At 39.3% G+C, this 24,224-nt stretch overlaps 1 protein-coding gene and 1 long non-coding RNA gene across 2 annotated transcripts in view; both read right to left on the bottom strand.

Moving 5' to 3' along the window:
* trim45 (tripartite motif containing 45) overlaps positions 1–24,224 on the bottom strand; it is a 44,772-nt gene that overhangs the window by 10,264 nt on the left and 10,284 nt on the right. Inside the window, 6 exon segments of the mRNA XM_034186079.1 lie at positions 1,446–1,591; positions 1,662–1,950; positions 8,242–8,479; positions 8,482–8,698; positions 8,854–8,955; positions 10,822–10,904. Of these exon segments, the coding sequence (XP_034041970.1) occupies positions 1,446–1,591; positions 1,662–1,950; positions 8,242–8,479; positions 8,482–8,698; positions 8,854–8,955; positions 10,822–10,904 (1,075 nt within the window).
* LOC117524715 lies at positions 13,158–22,971 on the bottom strand. Its single transcript, XR_004564837.1, has 4 exons — positions 22,859–22,971; positions 19,993–19,998; positions 17,174–17,182; positions 13,158–13,168 (listed from the first exon to the last, which is right to left on the bottom strand). It is a non-coding gene; the product is annotated as an uncharacterized LOC117524715 (long non-coding RNA).

Raw genomic sequence — 24,224 nt, 5'->3', positions numbered from 1 at the left:
GTCTTTGCTCTGGTTACAGTGTTCTTGATGCCATGTTATTGACTCCTGCTTCCATTCTGAATCCCCATATTTTACCTGACTGTGGTATGAGAGTTCCTGATAACTGCACTCATTCTGCTTTTTTGGACAATCCTGTTGTTTGATCCGTTGAAAGTCTCCTGCTACTGATGATCTCTGGTCTTTGAACTCTGTATGGCTCTGGATTAATCTCCTGTGTTTTGGACTGATTTTTGTGTACGTGAAACAAGCCAGTGTATTCCTCTTGCCTTTGTTCCTGCTGTAGCTCAGCTAATGATTTGCAGCAGGGGTGTGACTGATAGATACTTGTGAAGATATATAATTAGGAGAAAATAGGGAAAGAACAGAAAACCCCATTGCAGGAAGAAGTGTGTGCTGTCACAGAAGCAGCCAAATGATCTCTTTTGCAGGGCCATAAATTAATCCGGATGGAGGGTCACAGGTCAAAAATAAATGTTGATGTTATGAGGATTACATACCTACAAGTAATTACAATTTCATGTATTGTGTAAAAAAAAAAAGTTTAAAAAAAGTAAGTACCTTTGGCTGCTCTCGGGGTCACCACTGAGGTGGATCTGCATGTTGAATTAGCACAAGTTTTACACCGGATGCAACTCCACATTACATGAAGACATGTGGCAGGAGTGGGGTTTGAACCAGGAACCTTCCACACTCAAACCAAGTGAACTAACCACTTGGCCACCACCCCTGCAGTATTTTATAAAAAAAAAAAAAAAATCATTCTAAATCTAAAATTAAATTTCAAAAAGAACAAACCACTGACATTTAATGTACTTAACTGTAAGCTTGTCAACATACCGACACGTACATTACAGTTAAATGTATTATAGAAGTTTATAAAAATAAAAAAAAATTACAATCTAAATTTAAAATAAAATTTCAAAGAAACAAAACAACTACTCTTTAATTTGCTAAACAGTAATTTATTAAACTGCAGCTTTTCACCTGGCACAGTGGGCCAAGACCAAATGAGTGTGGACCAAGTGAGGCCTACAGGCCCCAAATTGTACAGTCCTGTACTACGGCAACTTTTAGATAAAACTATTTCTGCAGTATTGCATATTGGCGTGATCATGTTTGCTTCTCTTTTAAGTGTAACAGCCACGAAAAAGAGCAAGAGGGAACACAAGATATTGATTCACTACTTTCTTTTCACAGCAGTCACTCCGTCACTGCAGCTCTCTCTCTCTCTCTGTGTGTGTGTGAGTTGTGCTCAGTGTTCCTGTAACGAGGAGTGGAATTAATGCAGGCAGTGAAATTTGCTCCTGTGGTGGAGGTACCTTGTTTGATCTGGACCTTCAGACTTTTCAGTTTGGTTTGAGCATTTAATAATCTGACTTCTTTTACTTTTCCCACTAAGAAATCTGAAATTCCGAGTTCCCACTTGAAGCTGAACATATCAATACCTGCGCTGTACGCGAAGCTCCTCTAAACGACGTAGCAAAGACAAGCAGTGTGATTCCACAGCGCTGGTATAGCCTTGTGCAAATGCCCTTACTTCATTCGCTGCTGCATCCACTCGAGCCTGCAAGGCCACCTGGGACGTCTCCACCTGCAGCAGAGTAGGATTCCCTCCCCAGAGTTAGATACACACTCCAACAAATTTTGCTTGCTTGCTTTACCTTGTGTAGTGACTCCTCCAACCGCTCCAGACGAGGCCGCAGGTGCATCACGACCAGTTCTCTGATGCGGTCTCCATGGCGATCAACAGCATCACGCGTGGGGCAGCAGCGGTGATCACGGTGCAAGGTGGCGGCACACTCTAAGCAGACGGGAAGGTCGCAGGGCCGGCAGAAGAGACGTAGCTCCTGGCCAGGATGGAGGGAGCAGAGGATGGGGCGGCAGAGACGACCACGAGACTTTAATTCCTTCAGATGCTGGAGAGAGTGAGACGCAGTTCGCTTCTGTCTCCTGGAGACACAAGAGAGAACGACAGACAATATATTCACACGGTGCCTGTCCTCACAAAATGTAGTCAGGAGGTCAGGAATGGCCTGCTGCCAAACAAACCCATTACAACAAGATTAGAAAAGAACACAACAGAGGACAGGAACAAAGTACGATAAAGCTGAATGCCAGAAGAGAGCAGAATCTACAAGATGTCAAACATTGTTTAGTCACACACAAGTCCTGAAAAAGAAGCTTTGCAGCAAATATTTCTACGCTGCTGTGACATTGTGGTGACGTCACTTTTTGTAAACATGACGTTTTATGGTGACGTTTTCATGACATCATTGTGTAGACTCCCAGCTCAATTTTAGCTACGTCATCAAGTGACGTAATGTGACCATTACAGTTTGACTTTGAAAGGTCATACTGTTTCAGAATGGCTATTTTGAGGAATTGGTTACTGATACACCCATGGTTAATATTAAACTCGTATTAAGTGACATATCACCTTTCAACTGGTTGCATGATCTTTGACCATTGTGGACTAAACCTGGTGGAACAGTTGAGTGTTTGACAAGGATAGGGATGAATCAAGGGGCTGTGTAATTCCCACTCTGCAGCAGACATCGGTAGTATGATTCAACCTCTTTAAAACCATTTTTGTACTTCTTCTTAAACAGATTATTAATATTTGTACTCATTTCATTTATTTTTAGGCAATGTACACACACATAAACCTATATATATATATATATATATATATATATATATATATACATACACACACCCACACACACACATACAGACATATACAGTTGTTTACTTACCCTGGCAGAATTTTTTATTTTTTTGGCCATTTTTCAGAGACTATGAATGACAACACAAAAACTTTTTTCACTCATGGTTAGTGGTTGTGTGAAGCAATTTTTGGTTAAACAACTGTGTTTCCTTTTTTTAAAAAAAAAAAATCCTAATGACAACAGAAACTAACCAAATGACCTTGACCAAAAGTTTACCACACTTTTTAATACCGTGTATTGCCCCCTTTAACATCAATGACAGCTTGGAGTCTTTTGTGATAGTTGAGGATGAGTCTTTTTATTTACTCTGATGGTAAAACTGCCCATTCTTCTTGGCAAAAAGCCCCCAGTTCCTGTAAATTCCTGGGCTGTCTTGCATTAACTGCAGGTTTGAGATCTCCCCAGAGTGGCTCAATGATATTGAGGTCTGGAGATTGAGATGGCAACTCCAGAACCTTCACTTTATTCTGCTGTAACCAATGACAGGTCAACTTGGCCTTGTGTTTTGGATCGTTGTCATGTTGGAACATTTAAGTACGTCCCATGCGCAGCTTCCAGGCTGATGCAAATTTTCCTCCAGCATTTTCTGATAAGATGCCGCAGTCATCTTGCCATCAATTTTGACCAAGTTTCCTGTGCCTTTGTAGCTCACACATCCCCAAAACATCAGCGATCCACCGCTGTGCTTCGCAGTAAGAAGGTTATACCTTTCAACATAGGCCTTCTTAACTCCTCTCCAAATGTAACGTTTGTGGTTGTGGCCATAAAGTTCAGTTTTGGTCTCATCACTCCAAATGACTTTGTTCTCTGTGCTGTTTGGTGTATTGTAAGTGGAATACTTTGTGGCATTTGAGTAGTAATGGCTTTCTTCTGGCAACTTAGCTATGCACCCTATTTTTCTTCAAATATCTCCTTATTATGCATCTTGAAACAGCCAAACCACTTTTTTAAAGAGAGTCCTGTATTTCAGCTGAAGTTATTTGTGGGTTTTTCTTTGCATCCTAAACAATTTTCCTGGCAGTTGCTGCTGAATTTTTTGTTGGTCTACCTGACTGTGATTTGGTTCAAAAAGAATCCCTCATTTTCCACTTCTTACTTAGAGTTTGAACACCGCTGACTGGCACTCTCAGTCCCTTGGATATCTTTTTATATCCATTTCCTGTTTTATACAGTTCAATTACCTCTTCTTTGACCATTCTTTTGCTTTCCCCATAACTCAGAAACCAGAAATATCAATGCAGCACTGGATGAAAGATGCAAGGGTCTGTCAGGAGCCCAGAAACTCACTGACCTTTTATACACACACACTGACTACAAGAAAACAGATCACAGGTGAGGATGGTTACCTTTTGTAGCCATTCAAACCCGTTTGTGTCCACTTGTGTGCATGTTATTAGGCCAAAATAACCAGGGTATATAAACTTTTGATCTGGGTCATTTGGTTAGTTTCTGTTATGATTTAAAGTGTAGGTGACATGATATGTAATATTTTGAGTACTTAAGAATAAATTAAACAACAGTTTGAAATTAATGCTTTTCTGGTTTGCTGTTACTGAAGAGATAAGACATTTTGAACTGCGCACCACTAAAAGCCAAGAACCTCTGGGCAAGTTACAAAATTGGAGAAGAAGGCGGAAATGACATCAGTGGGAGAACCATTATCTTAGCAGTCCCACTTGTTTTGTTCGATTGGACGCATTTCTGTGTGTAAATGCTTCATTTCTGGAGTTATGCTGGCTCGATGTGTTGCTGGCTATTGTTTGAACACTTGTGTAGACAGAGCCAGCTTGCTACATTTTTGATCACGTGTGTTGGATTGAATGGATTAAGCAGGTAAGTGGGTCACCCAGCGGCTCATCCGTACTGTGGTCCACACATTTTGAAGACAGCTGTTTTGACACTGTCCCATTGGTTTCTATTTTCAGCACCCCAAAATACTGCTGTGCTGAGTATTTTTCCACTAGGGACTCAACAAGGGTGAGACTTCAGCTGGAACCAGAAACTTGACAGCTGTGGACAAGCGGGCTAAACATGCAGTAAGTAAACCATAAGCCGGCCTTCTCATTAGACCCCATTAAAAAAAAAATAAATAAATAAAAAAAAAAAAAAATTTATCATCTCCGCCCGCATGCCGAAATCAGCCGCATTTTACGTTGTAATATAGTGAGTACGTCGAACAATTTTGGGCATGCACAATATTTTTGACGCATGCCAGCGTATGGCTCATACATGGGCCATAAGTTTTACGGAAGTTATGAGATTGCTGACACACATTTCTTTGCTATCAGTTGATTGACTTATTGAAAGCTGCAGTCATGTGAACAGTTCAGACTGTTTCAAATATTAAAACCATTCACACACTGAGCAAATATAAAGTCTTAAACTTACCTGCTAATTGCAGCTGGATTCATCATCACAAGCTGACAGAAACGTATCCACACAAAGTGCCCTGATTTTGGAAAACAACATCTGGAAATACTTTAATTCCTTGTTATGGTTGAAGAAACGTAGTGTTTTTAAAGAAGTCCCTCTGTGTTTTTCTGCTCCAGGTGCATTTCGCAGCCTGAACCAGAGAGCGCCGGCGCTTTGTGCCACAACAAGACAATTAACTTATTTTGAGAGGTGAAAGAGTCACAGCGCCTCATTCATTCATATCAGCGTTTATCACAGACATCGGCTGATTCTTCAGCATTCCGCATGTGATGAAAATAAATTCCATGATTCCCCAAGACCAAATTTAAAAAATGTTACTCTGTTTGGCCTCCGTGTGACGGAAAGAGGCCACGTGACAACAAACGCTCGCTCAGTGATGTGCTTGTCAGTATCTCTATGCTATGTCTACCAAACAAAAAAGTTCTGCTGGTGGTGGCCAGACTTAAATATTCCAACCCACACCATAACGTGCCTTTGTTTTTGTTTGTTTATTAGATTTTTTTTTACTATAGCTGGGAGCCTTTTTTGTTGTTTGTTTGTTTTTTTGGCTGTACCTGGGAGCCTTTTTTTGTTTGTTTTTTGACAGTACCCGTGAGTCTTTGTTTTTTCCTGTACCTGTGAGCCTTCGTTTTATTAATTTGTTTGTTTTTGACGGTGAGCCTTTTTTGCTTGTTTGTTTGTTGACTGTACCTGTGAACTTTTGTTTTTGTTTACTTGTTTTTTGGCTGTACCTGGGAGCCTTTTTTTGTTTGTTTTTTGACAGTACCAGTGAGTCTTTGCTTTTTCCTGTACCTGTGAGCCTTTGTTTTATTTGTTTGTTTTTGACGGTGAGCCTTTTTTTGCTTGCTTGTTTGTTTGTTGACTGTACCTGTGAACTTTTGTTATAGTTTACTTGTTTTTTTGACTGTACCTGTGAGCCTTTGTTTGCTTGTTTGTTTGTTGACTGTACCTGGGAGCTTTTGTTTGCTTGTTTGTTTGTTGACTGTACCTGTGGGCCTTTGTTTGCTTGTTGACTGTACCTGTGAGCCTTTGTTTTTATTTTTTATATTTTTTACTGTACCTGTGAGCCTTTTTTTGTTTACTTGTTTTTTGACAGTACCTGTGAGCCTTTGTTTGCTTGTTTGTTGACTGTACCTGTGAGCCTTTGTTTTTGTTTGTTTTTTTACTGTACCCGGGAGCCTTTTGTTTTATTTGTTTGTTTGTTGACTGTACCTGTAAGCCTTTGTTTTTGTTTGTTTGTTTGTTTGTTTTACTGTTCATGGGAGCCTTTTGTTTGTTTTTGTTTGTTTGTTTGTTACCTGTGAGTCTCCCTTTTTGTTTATTTGTTTGTTTTTTTACTGTACCCGGGAGCCTTTCTTTTATTTGTTTTAGGTTATTTGTTTGTTGACTGTACCTGTGAGCCTTTGCTTTTGTTTGTTGACTGGACGTGTGAGCCTTTGTTTTGTTTATTTGTTTGTTGACTGTACCTGTGAGCCTTTGTTTTGATTGTTTGTTGACTGTACCTGTGAGCCTTTGTTTTAGTTTGCTTGTTTTTTGACTGTACCTGTGAGCCTGTTTTTGTTTGTTGACTGTGCCTGTGAGCCTTTGTTTGCTTGTTGACTGTACCTGTGAGCCTTTGTTTTTCTTTGTTTTGACAGTACCTATGAGCCTTTGTTTGCTTGTTTGTTTATTGACTGTGCCTGTGAGAATTGGTTTTTATTTATTGGTTTATTTGTTGACTGTAGCCTTAGTTTTTGTTTGTTTGTTGACTGTAACTTGAGCCTTTGTTTTTGTTTGTTAATTTTGTTTATTTGATGACTGTACCTGTGAGCCTTTGTTGTTTGTTTGTTGACTGTATCTGTGAGCCTTTTGTTTGTTTTTTTACCATACCTGTGAGCCCTTGTTTGTGTTTGTTTGTTGACTGTATCTGTGAGCCTTTGTGTTTGTTTGTTGACTGTACCTGTGAGCCTTTGTTTTTATTTGTTTGTTTACTTTACCTGTGAGCCTGTTTTTATTCATTTGTTTTTGTTTGTTTGTAGACTGTACATGTTAGCCTGTTTTTGTTTGTTTGCTGACTGTACCTGTGAGCCTTTGTTTTTGTTTATTTTTTACCGTGCCTGTGAGCCTTTGTTTTTGTTTGCTGACTGTACCTGTGAGCCTTTGTTTTTTTGTTTGATTTTTTACCATACCTCCAAGCCTTTGTTTGTGTTTGTTTGTTGACTGTACCTGTGAGCCTTTGTTTTTGTTTTTTACTTTACCTGTGAGCCTGTTTCTGTTTATTTGTTGACTGTACTGGTGAGCCTTTGTTTTGTTTTTATTTACTTGTTTTTGTTTGTTGACTGTACCTGAGCCTTTGTTTTTGTTTATTTTACCTGTGAGCCTCTGTTTTTGTTTATTTGTTTGATGACTGTACCTGTGTGCCTTTGTTTTTGTTTATTTGTATAATTTATCTGTGAGCCTTTTGTTTTTGTTTGTTTTTTACTGTATCCAGGAGCCTTTCTTTAGTTTATTTGTTTTTGTTTATTTATTGACTGTACCTGTGAGCCTTTGTTTTTGTTTATTTTACCTGTGAGCCTCTGTTTTTGTTTATTTGTTTGATGACTGTACCTGTGAGCCTTTGTTTTTGTTTATTTGTTTTTGTTTACTGTACCTGAGCCTTTGTTTTTATTTGTATATTTTACCTGTGAGCCTTTTGGTTGTTTTTTATTACTGTATCCAGGAGCCTTTCTTTAGTTTATTTGTTTTTGTTTATTTATTGACTGTACCTGTGAGCCTTTGTTTTTGTTTATTTTACCTGTGAGCCTCTGTTTTTGTTTATTTGTTTGATGACTGTACCTGTGAGCCTTTGTTTTTGTTTACTGTACCTGAGCCTTTGTTTTTATTTGTATATTTTACCTGTGAGCCATTTGTTTGTTTTTTATTACTGTATCCAGGAGCCTTTCTTTAGTTTATTTGTTTTTGTTTATTTATTGACTGTACCTGTGAGCCTTTGTTTTTGTTTATTTTACCTGTGAGCCTGTTTTTGTTTATTTGTGTTTGTTTGCTTGTTGACTGTACCTGTTAGCCTTTGTTTTTGTTTATTTGTTTTTGTTTACTGTACCTGTGAGCCTGGCAGCAGAACTGGCACAGGTTGACGTAACAGACCTCACAGCGGCTCTGTGCGTCACCTTCACCGCACAGGTCGCATCCCAGCGGGCCGTTGGTCACCAGCGTCTCCAGGAACACCTCGTCCAGCGCCAGGTGGTCCGTACACAGCCCGGCCGGTCCCGCCGGAGGAAGCTCCACCTCGGAGTCACAGTCCGGGCAGAGCACGGTGACGGCGGCCCGCCCCTCCTCCTCCTCTCCTCCGCTGCTGAACCCGAGAACGGCTCCAACCCGCCGATACAGTCCGAGCAGAAGGTGTGCAGGCAGGGCAGGATCTTCGGGTCCCGGTACCGGCCGTTACACAGCCTACAAACCGCTCTGGGGTTCACCGCCGCGGCCTTTCGGTCGTCCTCAGAATTTGACGTCGAACGGACCGCGGCTCGTTTCTGTTCCAACAGCGACATGGCCCGTTTTCACAACAGCAAGAAGTTTGGCTCTTCTTAATAGTACCAGCTCACAAAAAGAATACTGTTGTTTTTATCTTGTTGGAAACTTAACTTTTTTAATCCTGCAGGAAAGTTTTCTTCAGGTTGCGTTCACGACAGTAGGAAATATGACACCTAATAACCAGACCAATCGGAAGCCTCTCGCCGCATTCCAGGGCTGTGCCAAACACTTTCAGGACTCTTCTGTCCCCATCTACTGGTAGGATGGACTTTGTCCTGTTGTCCTAGTGGATGGACAGATGATCAGATTGTTTTTTAAATCTTTGGCTGTATTAATTTTGACATATTTATTTTTTTGTCCACTGTTTCCCCATAAGGTGCTTTTGGTGATCCGAAAACATGTTCAAAGACTTGGACATGTTCATGCATTTTTGTCCAGATGTGTCTAAAGACAACTGGCTGTAAAAGCGATCTGTGTTAACAATAAAACTTAGTTTGTCCAATTACACATGTCCTCTGCAAATTGAAGGATGGGTGTAAAATGTGTGTAAAAATATTGGTAATTCCTAAAGGGTTAATGCAGTATTTTGTCCAGTAATGCTGAGAGTCTACATTACAAACACATCTTGATTGTTTTATTCCAACTCTATTGTTGTGGTGTAGAGACGCAAAAAAAAAAAGAAAAGCCGTACTGTCCAAATACTTATGGACCTGACTGAACTGTAAAAAAATGTGATCAAATAACCAAGGCCTTCCTCTGATGGGAATCATTACTGTATATAAAATATGTTTCAAAGCATTCAACATACATTTCTTTAAAAAAAATTGCCACAAAGAATTTTATTGAAAATTAGCATCTGTAAATTTAAATTTTGGTATTTTAAGGACATCCTGATAAAGTGCAGTTTTTAACTCAAGCAGAACTCACATTGATACAGAAACATGAGGGTTTATTCACCATTTTGCACAAAGTGAAATCAGATCAAATCCAGATCAGTTGTGAATAAAATATGAGATTTTGTGACGCATGGAATCTTGAACTGAATCTTTGTTGAAATCAAGCTTCACACATCAAGAACATGTCGGACAACTTGACTACTGAGAGAAGACACACATGTGGCAATTACAGAAATTACAGCTCAATTATAAGTTTTAGTATTCTTATAAAAAAATGTTTCCCTTCATGATCCATGAGAAGCGGTCATGCATCAGTTTCACCAGCGGTTAATTTTATTTTTTATTAGTCAGACAAATATTCAAAAAGTGATAAGTCCTTTAATAAATTACATGTAAGTTACATTAAAAATATGAAGAACATCTTTAAAGTGATGTCTAAAACAGGCTTCTTCTCTAAAACAGTTACAGATGATTGTGTATGCACTTACAAATGTCACATTTACTGTTTAAAAAATGTCACTGCATTCTTTGAAAATACAGAACATGCACAAACACAAATGGGTGATTCTTTAACTACGGGCACTATTGGCCTTGTAAATGTAATTTCCACCACACCATGGCCTTACAATATAAAGCGCCTTGGGGCAACTGTTTGTTGTGATTTGGCGCTATATACATGTGCTCTGATGTTACTGTTTATCTCCATAGAAACTACCCACACAACCTTTCATACAAACTTTTTAAAGGGACATTATTGTTGTGGTGGAAATTACGACAATAGTGTGGGACAACTACATTTCGTTTAAAAAATCACAACAGTTGTATGACATTGAATACCCCAGTTATGTTTTGATTATTTTACTGATATTTTATTCAGAGATATTTTAAAACATTAGAAAAAACGTTTGTTTACTATTCATTTTTATCATTGAAGATCATAAGTCTGGGTGTGGGACAAGCACAAAACGGCAATATTTGCATATAATGATGCTGAAAAAAGGTGAAAAAATCATCATAGACTACTAGAACAAATTTCTTAAAACACTTTCATTGTAAAGATAACTATAAAAGTGTGAAATTTCCCCTTTTTCTTTTTTCATAAAATATGATCAAGGGACATAAAAGTGCCCGTAGTCTAAGAATCACCCAAATGTGGATGTTTAAGGTCATAATAACATTCAATATTAATGAAGCAGCCAGTAATTAACATGGACGCGAGATCAGGACAGTAAACATGTGCAGAGGACACTGACTAAAAGGCTCAGGTGAGCGGGTGCGAGCAGGCTCGTTGCAGCGTCGAAGGTGAAGTACGAGTTAACGGAAATCTTTCCTAAGTCTGAAAAACACAAAAGGAGAAGAATCACTTAACACTTTCACACTGTTTCAACATGTACATCAATAAATTCAATCAATAAATACGTACAAATAAAAATGACTGAACTGCTTGGTGCACATTTATTCAGATAAACGATAGTCATCGATAAATAGTTAAATAGATAAATAGTTCTAACCACTGAAGAATGTTCCAGATACATAGTTAAGAGAATAATTCATGTTGTTTTATTCCAGGCATGAGGGTAATGATCGCTCACTTCTCAGCAACTCAAGCATGCAGAGGGTTGTGTAAGTGCAATTGAAATGCCCCGAATCATGTGCTTGTGAAGGAGGATGTGCAGAGTAGATGAATATATGATACATTTTGTTTCATTAACATGTATAACTTGTTAAAGGCTTATCATTTTTATTTTAATAGAGAAATGAATGGACATTATGTGTGTTTCTTTAGCAATTTGTGAAAACACCAAACTGCAGATTCTGATAAATGTATACTAACATAATATTCCTATCTTTCAAAACTGCCACTTGATGAATATTTAGATGTAGCTCTTTTGTGAGTTTAAAGCTGTTCAAATATGATTTGTTTGTCTTATGAACAGTCAGTTGACGACTGTCATACCAGTAGAATCATGCATATGCAGATGTGTATGTGAAACGACTTGATAACACCAAACATTTACATACATTTGACATGATTATCCTAATTAGTTATGTTTATCACCACACAGATGATGAGCCTGTTCTATTCCATCATATTATTATTTGCAGTAACACCTTTTTCTATTACTTCTTTTATGAAGAGTACTTAGGATACAAACTAGACCGAAAATGTATTAGGCCTATCGATTGCAAATAATTGCAAATAATCACAACAGTCTAACCAAAATTTATTTATTTTCAGATGTTATTTGATCTCAACATGTATTGTGGCACACTATGCAGTAATGACACTGTTCTAACTGAAGAAACGTGTAAATTCTGGCTATTTATTTTAAATATGTAAGTAAGTCCCTTCGGCTGCTCCTTGTTTTGCACTCAGGGTCGCCACAGCAAATCCAAGGTGGATCTGCATGTTGAATTGGCACAGGTTTTACACCGGATGCCCTTCTTGACGCAACTCCACATTACATGGAGAGATGTGGCAGGGGTGGGATTTGAACCCGGAACCTTCTGCACTGAAACCAAGTGCATTAACCACTTGGCCACCACCCCTGCTAGTTATTTTAAATATGTAAAATATGTAAATATTTTAATAATATAAAAGATATTCATATGTAAATACATTAAAGTACACAAATAAATTAATTTTTATCATTTAACTAAACATCTTTAACCATAACCACCCTGTTAACTATGATAATAACCATGTTATATAATTTTAGTGACAGGGTTACAAATCAATGTTAATACAGCATCTACCTAATGAACAAAAGCTAGCTGCTTAATTTAGCTATTTTACCAAGGTCACGGACCAATGTAGTTTTACAAATACAGAAAATAAAAATTGAAATTATTCAACATTATTCTTAAACTATGAGTAACAGGGTTGAGTGGTTTAGCTTTACGCATTCAGTTAACCCAGAAACGTTTGAGGGCACTCACCTTTGGTCAACCCATGGATTTTGAAAATATTTGGAGGATGTAATTTCCTGTTTGTAATGACATAATATTTTAACCCCCTTCATCAGCCAAGCAAAAATGGTATTGGTAACAGGGTTGCGTGCACGTTCAGGGACACAACTTCATAGCACAATAAATACATTCAAAATGTTTTATTCATTTTTTTTGTTGTTGTTGATTTGTTTTTACACGTACAATAGATTAATATAATGAAAATACAACACAAGACTTATTTTAGATATTAAAAAAGATGTAAAAGCTTGTCACCAGGAGGTGGAGACAAGAGAAAAACCTCATTTTTAGGGGTATTTTACATCTATTCAGTATATTTAATTATGTAAAGACAATTTCTTTCCTGCAAATTATTATATTTTGCTTTATGACAGTTTAATTGGCAGGTTATGTGATATATTTTGTTATGTTGGACTAAAGTATTTTAAATATCAGGTGGGGGACAGCAAATGTCCTCTAATTCTGGAATGTCTCAAATTTTGGTTATTGATGTCATTGTATATGATTTGTATAATGGCCACATTATGTAAAATTCATTCAGTATTTACTGTTACTGGGACCTATGCTATTTGTTATTTGGACATCATAGAAACTAGTGAGAAATGTTGATTTTTTTTTTACAAGTTCAAGCTGTGTGATTTTCAAATAAAGTGCATTTGTCATCTGTATGTATTTACATTCAATCAATTCAATTTCAATTCAATTTTTTTTTTTATATAGCGCCAAATCACAACAAACAGTTGCCCCAAGGCGCTTTATATTGTAAGGCAAGGCCATACAATAATGATGTAAAACCCCAACGGTCAAAACGACCCCCTGTGAGCAAGCACTTGGCTACAGTGGGAAGGAAAAACTCCCTTTTAACAGGGAGAAACCTCCAGCAGAACCAGGCTCAGGGAGGGGCAGTCTTCTGCTGGGACTGGTTGGGGCTGAGGGAGAGAACCAGGAAAAAGACATGCTGTGGAGGGGAGCAGAGATCGATCACTAATGATTAAATGCAGAGTGGTGCATACAGAGCAAAAAAGAGAAAGAAAAAGTGCATCATGGGAACCCCCCAGCAGTCTACGTCTATAGCAGCATAACTAAGGGATGGCTCAGGGTCACCTGATCCAGCCCTAACTATAAGCTTTAGCAAAAAGGAAAGTTTTAAGCCTAATCTTAAAAGTAGAGAGGGTGTCTGTCTCCCTGATCTGAATTGGAGCTGGTTTCCACAGGAGAGGAGCCTGAAAGCTGAAGGCTCTGCCTCCCATTCTACTCTTACAAACCCTAGGAACTACAAGTAAGCCTGCAGTCTGAGAGCGAAGCGCTCCATTGGGGTGATATGGTACTACGAGGTCCCTAAGATAAGATGGGACCTGATTATTCAAACCTTATAAGTAAGAAGAAGAATTTTAAATTCTATTCTAGAATTAACAGGAAGCCAATGAAGAGAGGCCAATATGGGTGAGATATGCTCTCTCCTTCTAGTCCCCGTCAGCACTCTAGCTGCAGCATTTTGAATTAACTGAAGGCTTTTTAGGGAACTTTTAGGACAAACCTGATAATAATGAATTACAATAGTCCAGCCTAGAGGAAATAAATGCATGAATTAGTTTTTTCAGCATCACTCTGAGACAAGACCTTCTGATTTTAGAGATATTGCGTAAATGCAAAAAAGCAGTCCTACATATTTGTTTAATATGCGCTTTGAATGACATATCCTGATCAAAAATGACTCCAAGATTTCTCACAGTATTACTAGAGGTTAGGGTAATGCCATCCAGAGTAAGGATCTGGTTAGACACCATGCTTCTAAGATTTGTGGGGCCAAGTACAATAACTTCAGTTTTATCTGAGTTTAAAAGCAGGAAATTAGAGGTCATCCATGTCTTTATGTCTGTAAGACAATCCTGCAGTTTAGCTAATTGGTGTGTGTCGTCCGGCTTCATGGATAGATAAAGCTGGGTATCATCTGCGTAACAATGAAAATTTAAGCAATACCGTCTAATAATACTGCCTAAGGGAAGCATATATAAAGTGAATAAAATTGGTCCTAGCACAGAACCTTGTGGAACTCCATAATTACTTTAGTCTGTGAAGAAGATTCCCCATTTACATGCACAAATTGTAATCTATTAGACAATATGATTCAAACCACCGCAGCGTAGTGCCTTTAATACCTATGGCATGCTCTAATCTCTGTAATAAATTTTATGGTCAACAGTATCAAAAGCAGCACTGAGGTCTAACAGAACAAGCACAGAGATGAGTCCACTGTCCGAGGCCATAAGAAGATCATTTGTAACCTTCACTAATGCTGTTTCTGTACTATGATGAATTCTAAAACCTGACTGAAACTCTTCAAATAGACCATTCCTCTGCAGATGATCAGTTAGCTGTTTTACAACTACCCTTTCAAGAATTTTGGAGAGAAAAGGAAGGTTGGAGATTGGCCTATAATTAGCTAAGATAGCTGGGTCAAGTGATGGCTTTTTAAGTAATGGTTAATTACTGCCACCTTAAAAGCCTGTGGTACATAGCCAACTAACAAAGATAGATTGATCATATTTAAGATCGAAGCATTAAATAATGGTAGGGCTTCCTTGAGCAGCCTGGTAGGAATGGGGTCTAATAAACATGTTGATGGTTGTGGATGAAGTAACTAATGAAAATAACTCAGACAGAACAATCGGAGAGAAAGAGTCTAACCAAATACCGGCATCACTGAAAGCAGCCAAAGATAACGATACGTCTTTGGGATGGTTATGAGTAATTTTTTCTCTAATAGTTAAAATTTTGTTAGCAAAGAAAGTCATGAACTCATTACTAGTTAAAGTTAATGGAATACTCAGCTCAATAGAGCTCTGACTCTTTGTCAGCCTGGCTACAGTGCTGAAAAGAAACCTGGGGTTGTTCTTATTTTCTTCAATTAGTGATGAGTAGAAAGATGTCCTAGCTTTACGGAGGGCTTTTTTATAGAGCAACAGACTCTTTTTCCAGGCTAAGTGAAGATCTTCTAAATTAGTGAGACGCCATTTCCTCTCCAACTTACGGGTTATCTGCTTTAAGCTACGAGTTTGAGAGTTATACCACGGAGTCAGGCACTTCTGATTTAAAGCTCTCTTTTTCAGAGGAGCTACAGCATCCAAAGCTGTCTTCAATGAGGATGTAAAACTATTGACGAGATACTCTATCTCCCTTACAGAGTTTAGGTAGCTACTCTGCACTGTGTTATTATATGGCATTAGAGAACATAAAGAAGGAATCATATCCTTAAACCTAGTTACAGTGCTTTCTGAAAGACTTCTAGTGTAATGAAACTTATTCCCTACTGCTGGGTAGTCCATCAGAGTAAATGTAAATGTTATTAAAAAATGATCAGACAGAAGGGAGTTTTCAGGGAATACTGTTAAGTCTTCTATTTCCATACCATAAGTCAGAACAAGATCTAAGATATGATTAAAGTGGTGGGTGGACTCATTTACTTTTTGAGCAAAGCCAATAGAGTCTAATAATAGATTAAATGCAGTGTTGAGGCTGTCATTCTCAGCATCTGTGTGGATGTTAAAATCGCCCACTATAATTATCTTATCTGAGCTAAGCACTAAGTCAGACAAAAGGTCTGAAAATTCACAGAGAAAACTCACAGTAACGACCAGGTGGACGATAGATAATAACAAATAAAACTGGTTTTTGGGACTTCCAATTTGGATGGACAAGACTAAGAGACAAGCTTTCAAATGAATTAAAGCTCTGTCTGGGTTTTTGATTAATTAATAAGCTGAATGGAAGATTGCTGCTAATCCTCCACCTCGCCCGTGCTACGAGCATTCTGACAGTTAGTGTGACTCGGGGGTGTTGACTCATTTAAACTAACATATTCATCCTGCTGTACCAGGTTTCTGTTAGGCAGAATAAATCAATATGTTGATCAATTATTATATCATTTACCAACAGGGACTTAGAGAGAGAGACCTAATGTTTAATAGACCACATTTAACTGTTTTAGTCTGTGGTGCAGTTGAAGGTGCTATATTATTTTTTCTTTTTGAATTTTATGCTTAAATAGATTTTTGCTGGTTAGTTGGTAGTCTGGGAGCAGGCACCGTCTCTACGGGGATGGGTAGATGGGGATGGCAGGGGGAGAGAAGCTGCAGAGAGGGTGTGTAAGACTACAACGCTGCTTCCTGGTCCCAACCCTGGATAGTCACGGTTTGGAGGATTTAAGAAAATTAGCCAGATTTCTAGAAATGAGAGCTGCTCCATCCAAAGTGGGATGGATGCCGTCTCTCCTAACAAGACCAGGTTTTCCCCAGAAGCTTTGCCAATTATCTATGAAGCCCACCTCATTTTTGGACACCACTCAGACAGCCAGCAATTCAAGGAGAACATGCGGCTAAACATGTCACTCCCGGTCTGATTGGGGAGGGGCCCAGAGAAAACTACAGAGTCCGACATTGTTTTTGCAAAGTTACACACCGATTTAATGTTAATTTAGTGACCTCCGATTGGCGTAACCGGGTGTCATTACTGCCGACGTGAATTACAATCTTACCAAATTTACGCTTAGCCTTAACCAGCAGTTTCAAATTTCCTTCAATGTCGCCTGCTCTGGCCCCCGGAAGACAATTGACTATGGTTGCTGGTGTTGCTAACTTCACATTTCTCAAAACAGAGTCGCCAATAACCAGAGTTTGATCCTCGGCGGGTGTGTCGTCGAGTGGGGAAAAACGGTTAGAAATGTGAACGGGTTGGCGGTGTACACGGGGCTTCTGTTTAGGGCTACGCTTCCTCCTCACAGTCACCCAGTCAGCCTGCTTTCCCGGCTGCTCGGGATCTGCCAGAGGGGAACTAACGGCGGCTAAGCTACCTTGGTCCGCACCGACTACAGGGGCCTGGCTAGCTGTAGAATTTTCCACGGTGCGGAGCCGAGTCTCCAATTCGCCCAGCCTGGCCTCCAAAGCTACGAATAAGCTACACTTATTACAAGTACCATTACTGCTAAAGGAGGCCGAGGAATAACTAAACATTTCACACCCAGAGCAGAAAAGTGCGGGAGAGACAGGAGAAGCCGCCATGCTAAATCGGCTAAGAGCTAGTAGCTACGCTAAGCTAGCGGATTCCTAAAAACACGCAAAGTGAATAATGTGTAAATAATTTAGAGGTGATTCAGCAGAAGGAGTGCTTTAGTTAAGGCACGTAAAGATTACACTGGGAAACAAATCGTAATCTAGATAACTAGATCAATCTAACTGCGCAGATTAAACAGCTAACAGATACAGAAAAACACCGCTGTGCTCCGGAACAGGAAGTGATACAATACCGCAGTGAGAGCCAACCACCATTCAGTTTCTTTTGGTGGCCAATTTGAAAATCAGATGCCACGCCTACTTAATTTGTATATTTAACTGGCATCCACTCCTTAAATTGTTAATTATAACCTAAAGATTGAGTGGGAGAAGTTTCATGCTTTCTTCAAACCATTTGTGGCACTTTAGAACCTGTACTAATCTGGATGCAGGGTGTAATACGTTGATAAGAGACACTTTGTACTTGTACAGAAGCAGGGACTCCTGTCATGGGTGATCTTCACTGAGACAGGCCTGGTTACAAGGAAGGACCATATCAGTCTCCATGGATATGGAAGCCCTGATGAAAATGGTTCAATGCCTCAAGGCTACAAATTACCAGGTCTTGGTTCATGTCATAGATGGCTTGTTACGTCCACCAAGGACGTAATAAAATCATCTGCGTTTATTTATTTGTCTGTCTGTTTGCAGGATTACATCAAAACGGATTTTGATGTAATCCTGATTTTGACAAAATTTTCAACACAGATACAAATTAGGTCATGGAAGACTCCCTTAAATTTTGGAGTTGATCTGGATCCGGATTCTGGATCAAGATTCACTTTATATAGGCTTTGAAGGATTACGCCAAAACTACTTCATGGATTCTCACCAGATTTGCACCACAGATAGATATTAGGGCATGGAAGACTCCAGTGAATTTTGGAGGTGATCCGGGTCCAGATCCTTATTCTGGATCAAGATTTCCATTTATATGGACTTTGAAGTATTTTGTCGAAACCACTTCACAGATTCTCACTAAATTTGCATCACAAATAGATATTAGGCCATGGAAGACTCCATTAATTTTTGGAGTTGATCTGGATACGGATTCTGGATAAAGATTCACTTTATATAGGCTTTGAAGGATTACATCAAAACTGCTTCATGGATTCTCAACATATTTTCAACACAGATGCATATTAGGGCATGGAAGACTCCACTGAATTTTGGAGGTGATCTGAATCCGCATCCGGATTCTGGATCAAGATTCACTTTATATAGGCTTTGAAGGATTACATCAAAACTGCTTCATGGATTCTCAACATATTTTCAACACAGATACAAATTAGGTCATGGAAGACTCCATTCATTTTTGGAGTTGATCTGGATACGGATTCTGGATCAAGATTCACTTTATATAGGCTTTGAAGGATTCCATCAAAAACTGCTTCATGGATTCTCAACATATTTTCAACACAGATGCATATTAGGGCATGGAAGACTCCACTGAATTTTGGAGGTGATCTGAATCCGCATCCGGATTCTGGATCAAGATTCACTTATATAGGCTTTGAAGGATTACATCAAAACTGCTTCATGGATTCTCAACATATTTTCAACACAGATACAAATTAGGTCATGGAAGACTCCATTCATTTTTGGAGTTGATCTGGATCCGGATTCTGGATCAAGATTCACTTTATATAGGCTTTGAAGGATTACATCAAAACTGCTTCATGGATTCTCAACATATTTTCAACACAGATGCATATTAGGGCATGGAAGACTCCACTGAATTTCGGAGGTGATCTGAATCCGCATCCGGATTCTGGATCAAGATTCACTTTATATAGGCTTTGAAGGATTACATCAAAACTGCTTCATGGATTCTCAACATATTTTCAACACAGATACAAATTAGGTCATGGAAGACTCATTCATTTTTGGAGTTGATCTGGATCCGGATTCTGGATCAAGATTCACTTTATATAGGCTTTGAAGGATTACATCAGAACTGCTTCATGGATTCTCAACATATTTTCAACACAGATACATATTAGGGCATGGAAGACTCCACTGAATTTTGGAGGTGATCTGAATCCGCATCCGGATTCTGGATCAAGATATCACTTTATGTACGCTTTGAAGGATTACGTCAAAACTACTTTACGGATTCTTGCTAAATTTGCACCACAGATAGATGTTAGTGCATGGAAGACTCCACTGAATTTTGGGAGTGATCCAGATCCAGATTCTGGATTAAGATTTCCCTTTATATGGACTTTGAAGGATTTCTTTAAAACCACTTCACGGATTCTCGCTAATTTGCACCACAGATAGATGTTAGGGCATGGAAGACTCCACTGAATTTTGAAGGTGATCTGGATCCGGACTGGCGGACACAGAAATCTCTGATTGCTCTTGTTTGATTTGTTTTGCCACCTGTGTATGTTGTGAGTTCATGCATGTGGGACCTCCACAGGGCATCTGTGCAGCAAGCACATCTCCTAATGAGCTGGTGGTATATCTGCCCTTGATTTGCATCTCCTCATCACCAGCTTGACAGTCAACCCATGCAGTAATGATACTGGTTCTTGCACGTTTGTCTTTTCCCCTGCCTGCTTAGCCCAGTCTCATGTTTTTTTCATGATACTGTCACAAAATGTGTGACATTTTTGTGACGTAGTTAAGTTTCAGTAACTGTTTTAAACCATAACCCTAACTATGTGCACTCGGGATGCACCGGCAGGATTTGATGTGCCTGACCATTACGAAATACCCTCAAATTCAATCAGACTGTTTCAAATGCTGTTTTGATGCCGTCAGAACTTTTAGAACGCAGTCAGACTGCAATCAGTCTGCTCTTCGATTGCCGTTTGAGCTTTTTCCACCTTGAAAGCACCTCGACAGTTGAGTGCATGTGCTCTACATCCGGGCTGGCTGTGTGAACGTGCCCAAGTGCATGGATTACACTCAGATAGCCGTCAGAGGTTTTCGAATGCACCCCGACTTTGCCCGAATGGCAGTCGACTTTCATTGGAGCGGCATTCAGGATCATAGGCCTCGAGTGTGACGAGCGTATGAGGAATGTTTCCGACACTTGCTGAATCTATGCCATGAGAATGAAAGCAGTTCTGAAGGAAAAAGGAGGTCCGACCCTTTTAAACCCTAATAAAGTGGCCGGTGATTTTACATTGTAAAATGTTGCCTGAAGGTGTGACAGTAACATACCTGATACAGTTACCGCAGAGACAGAAGCCACCAGAGAATGTCAATCTTGCAGGTGTAGCTATCGGTCACATTAAATGGCGTTAGCGTGCTGATTACAGTGAATATTCCTGCAGAGTTTGATGTGAAGCTTGTGGTTGCACTTAGGACACGTCCTCCAAATTGTGTCCAGTTCACAGCTGGTTTGGGGAACCATCTTGCTGCCTCAGCAACCAAGCTGTTGTTTTTGACCATAAACTGAGGTGGTGTATAGGCTGAAGTGAGACAAATAATCAATAATCAACACAGTGAGAAATTGCCAAAATGTGCAAAATGCAAAAGATAAATAAGTTTTAGTAATAAGTTGTCATCACACACACAGATACAGTATTCACAGTGCTTCACTTTTTTCACATTTTGCTATGTTACAGCCTTATTCCAAAATGTTTTCCCCCTCAAAATTCTACTCACAGAACCCCATAATGACAACAAGAAACTTTCTTTTGGCGAATTTATTAAAAATAAAAATGCTTTGTTGATGCACCTTTGGCAGCAATTACAGTCTCAAGTCTTCTTGAATATGATGCCCCAAACAGTTTTGTCCATTCCTCTTTGCAGCACCTCTCAAGCTCCATCAGGTTGGATGGGGAGCGTCGGTGCACAGACATTTTCAGATCTCTCGAGAGATAACATTCACAGAGTTGTGCTGAAGCCACTCCTTTGATATCTTGGCTGTGTGCTTATTGTCCTACTGAAAGATGAACTGTCACCCCAGTGGTGAGGTCAAGAGCGCTCTGGAGCAGTAGTGGTACAGCTTAGCTAAAATTTCCATAACAATCGTTCAGTTTGTGATAAAAGCATGAAATTTGGTACACATATTCTAAATTAACTAATGTTTATTTTCAGATACAGAGCCGTGCTGGAGCTGAGCTCTAATGAGCTAAAGGGGTCAATAAAGAATTACACAGGGGGTCAAAAATTAAAAATGCTCCGATCATGTTGAACTATACCACATTATTTGTCTGATCATAAAGATTCCAAAAAGGTATAGTTTGGACCATCTATCTACTGATGTTTTGGAGGTATGGGGTAAAAACAGCAAAAATGGTGACAAAGGTCAGTTTCAGTTTGTACAGGGGTCAAAACTTTAAAGTTGCTCCAATTTTGGTGATGCAAATTATTGGTTGAGTTAATAGCATTTTAAAAAGGATTAGTTTGCACCCTCTGTCATGCTTAGTCATCATGTTACGGGGTAACATATATCACATGTCATAGAATCCAATGGATGTCGACCTTTTTGACCTTTACTTTGGAGACCAAGAATTCAACACAGTCAAACATTCCATTTATTAATCCTCCCACCCACCAGAATCCACCACCCAAACCACAGCCTGCTCCGACAACTGTAGACTGTAAGAGATCAAGCAGAGGGAGCAGAACAACGGGGAAGCAGAGAGGTAGAAGATGTGGAACTTCTCATCCCAGTTTTCTGATTCAGACTCAGCCTCTTCCTTTCGCTGGTTAGCGAGAGCCGGTGACTTCTGCTGGAGTCATACCCGTCCTCCACAACAAGCCATGGGTTACACTGTCACTATGGCAACAGTGGTCGAGGATCCAGGGATGGTCTTTGTGAACCCTGTGGGATGGTCCACACTGCTGTGATCTCTGATGCCTGCCTGGAGGTCATAGGCAAGATGGAGAACAGTGAAGATGAACTGCTGTCGTTATGCTAACAATCAACCCTCAGCTCTGTGTCCTCTTTGTCCAAACTGTTAGTTCCTTCTGATAACAAGTGTGGTGGGTGAAACTAAACCTGGAGCCACATTCAGGATGTTTTCCAGGGCTGTGGAGCTGCTGAAATGTTTCTAGCGTCCTTCCTGGTGATTGTTTCATGTTTGTGTTGGTGCCTCTGTGGGTCACGTGACCTTCTTCATGCCGTTGAGTTTTTGCACAATCCATCACCAAACACTTGACCTCTGGTCACATGTTTTGAGCCATCTTCTGGTGAAAATTGGTCTTCAGGCAAGAATCTGATTTTATTAGACAGGAGTTCCAAATCCACAAATCGAGAATCTTTTTAGAATAAAAGAAACTTTAAACTGGAACAGATGTAACTGAGTTTCAGTGTGAAAGGTTAAACCTTCTAAATTTAAAATTCCTGTCCACACTTCCTGGAGGGGAGGTGATGGTCTAGTGGTTAAAGTGTTGGACTTGAGACCAGGTCCCAGCCTGACCGGGAAATCACTAAGGGCCCTTGGGCAAGACCCTTAATCCCCGAGTTGCATGGCAGCAGCCTGACATTGGGATGAATGTGAGGCATTATTGTAAAGCACTTTAAGCGTCTAATGGACGGATGGATGGAAAAGTGCTATATAAATGCAGTCTATTTACCATTAGTTACTTTGCTGATTAGTCAATCTTAAGAGTAACCTAGTTAGATTACTAGTTACCTTATTAGGCAACTAGTAATCTAACTTGGTTATTTTCAAGATTAAGTACTTAAGCAAAGTAATTATTTCATTAGTTACATTCAGCAGCTGCCAACAAGTTGTCTGCAGCTGCTAATGAAGTAACTGTATAAAGTAACTGTAAAATGTAACTAAAAAGTAAATAATAAAGTAACTTTTCAAAGTAACTGTGGCAACATTGGTATCCAATCATGATTAAGAATGACAGAAGTTACAGTTATTTGTCTTTTCTGGATTAAATGTTTTCTGAAATGTTACATTTTGAAATCCTTTGTACAAATAAAACACAAATTGCCACAATAAGTACTTATAGTGAGACTGATTCCACTTTCAACGAGGCTGTGGCTACAGACACACGACTGTACGTCTTTCTGAAAATGCTGCGAGTACGTGAGTCTGACACGCTCCCATTTGGGGAATTAACACCTGCATTCATCGGTCAATTTTCCATATGTATGTTCTAATGTTATAAGACGCCTGTACTCAAATGGTACGTAATTTTCCCCAAATGTGCACGTCCTCTATTCAGCTGTCAATGCACATACAGTAGTGTTCGGAATAATAGTAGTGTTATGTGACTAAAAAGATTAATCCAGGTTTTGAGTATATTTCTTATTGTTACATGTGAAACAAGGTACCAGTAGATTCAGTAGAGTCTCACAAATCCAACAAGACCAAGCATTCATGATATGCACACTCTTAAGGCTATGAAATTGGACTATTAGTAAAAAAAAAAGTAGAAAAGGGGGTGTTCACAATAATAGTAGTGTGACATTCAGTCAGTGAGTTTGTCAATTTTGTGGAACAAACAGGTGTGAATCAGGTGTCCCCTATTTAAGGATGAAGCCAGCACCTGTTGAACATGCTTTTCTCTTTGAAAGCCTGAGGAAAATGGGACGTTCAAGACATTGTTCAGAAGAACAGCATAGTTTGATTAAAAAGTTGATTGGAGAGGGGAAA

Source organism: Thalassophryne amazonica, chromosome 14 (assembly GCF_902500255.1).
Source record: "Thalassophryne amazonica chromosome 14, fThaAma1.1, whole genome shotgun sequence".
In the NCBI taxonomy this organism is placed as follows: domain Eukaryota; kingdom Metazoa; phylum Chordata; class Actinopteri; order Batrachoidiformes; family Batrachoididae; genus Thalassophryne; species Thalassophryne amazonica.
Note: the sequence above shows the minus strand (reverse complement) of the source record. Positions and strands in the feature narration are given on the sequence as shown.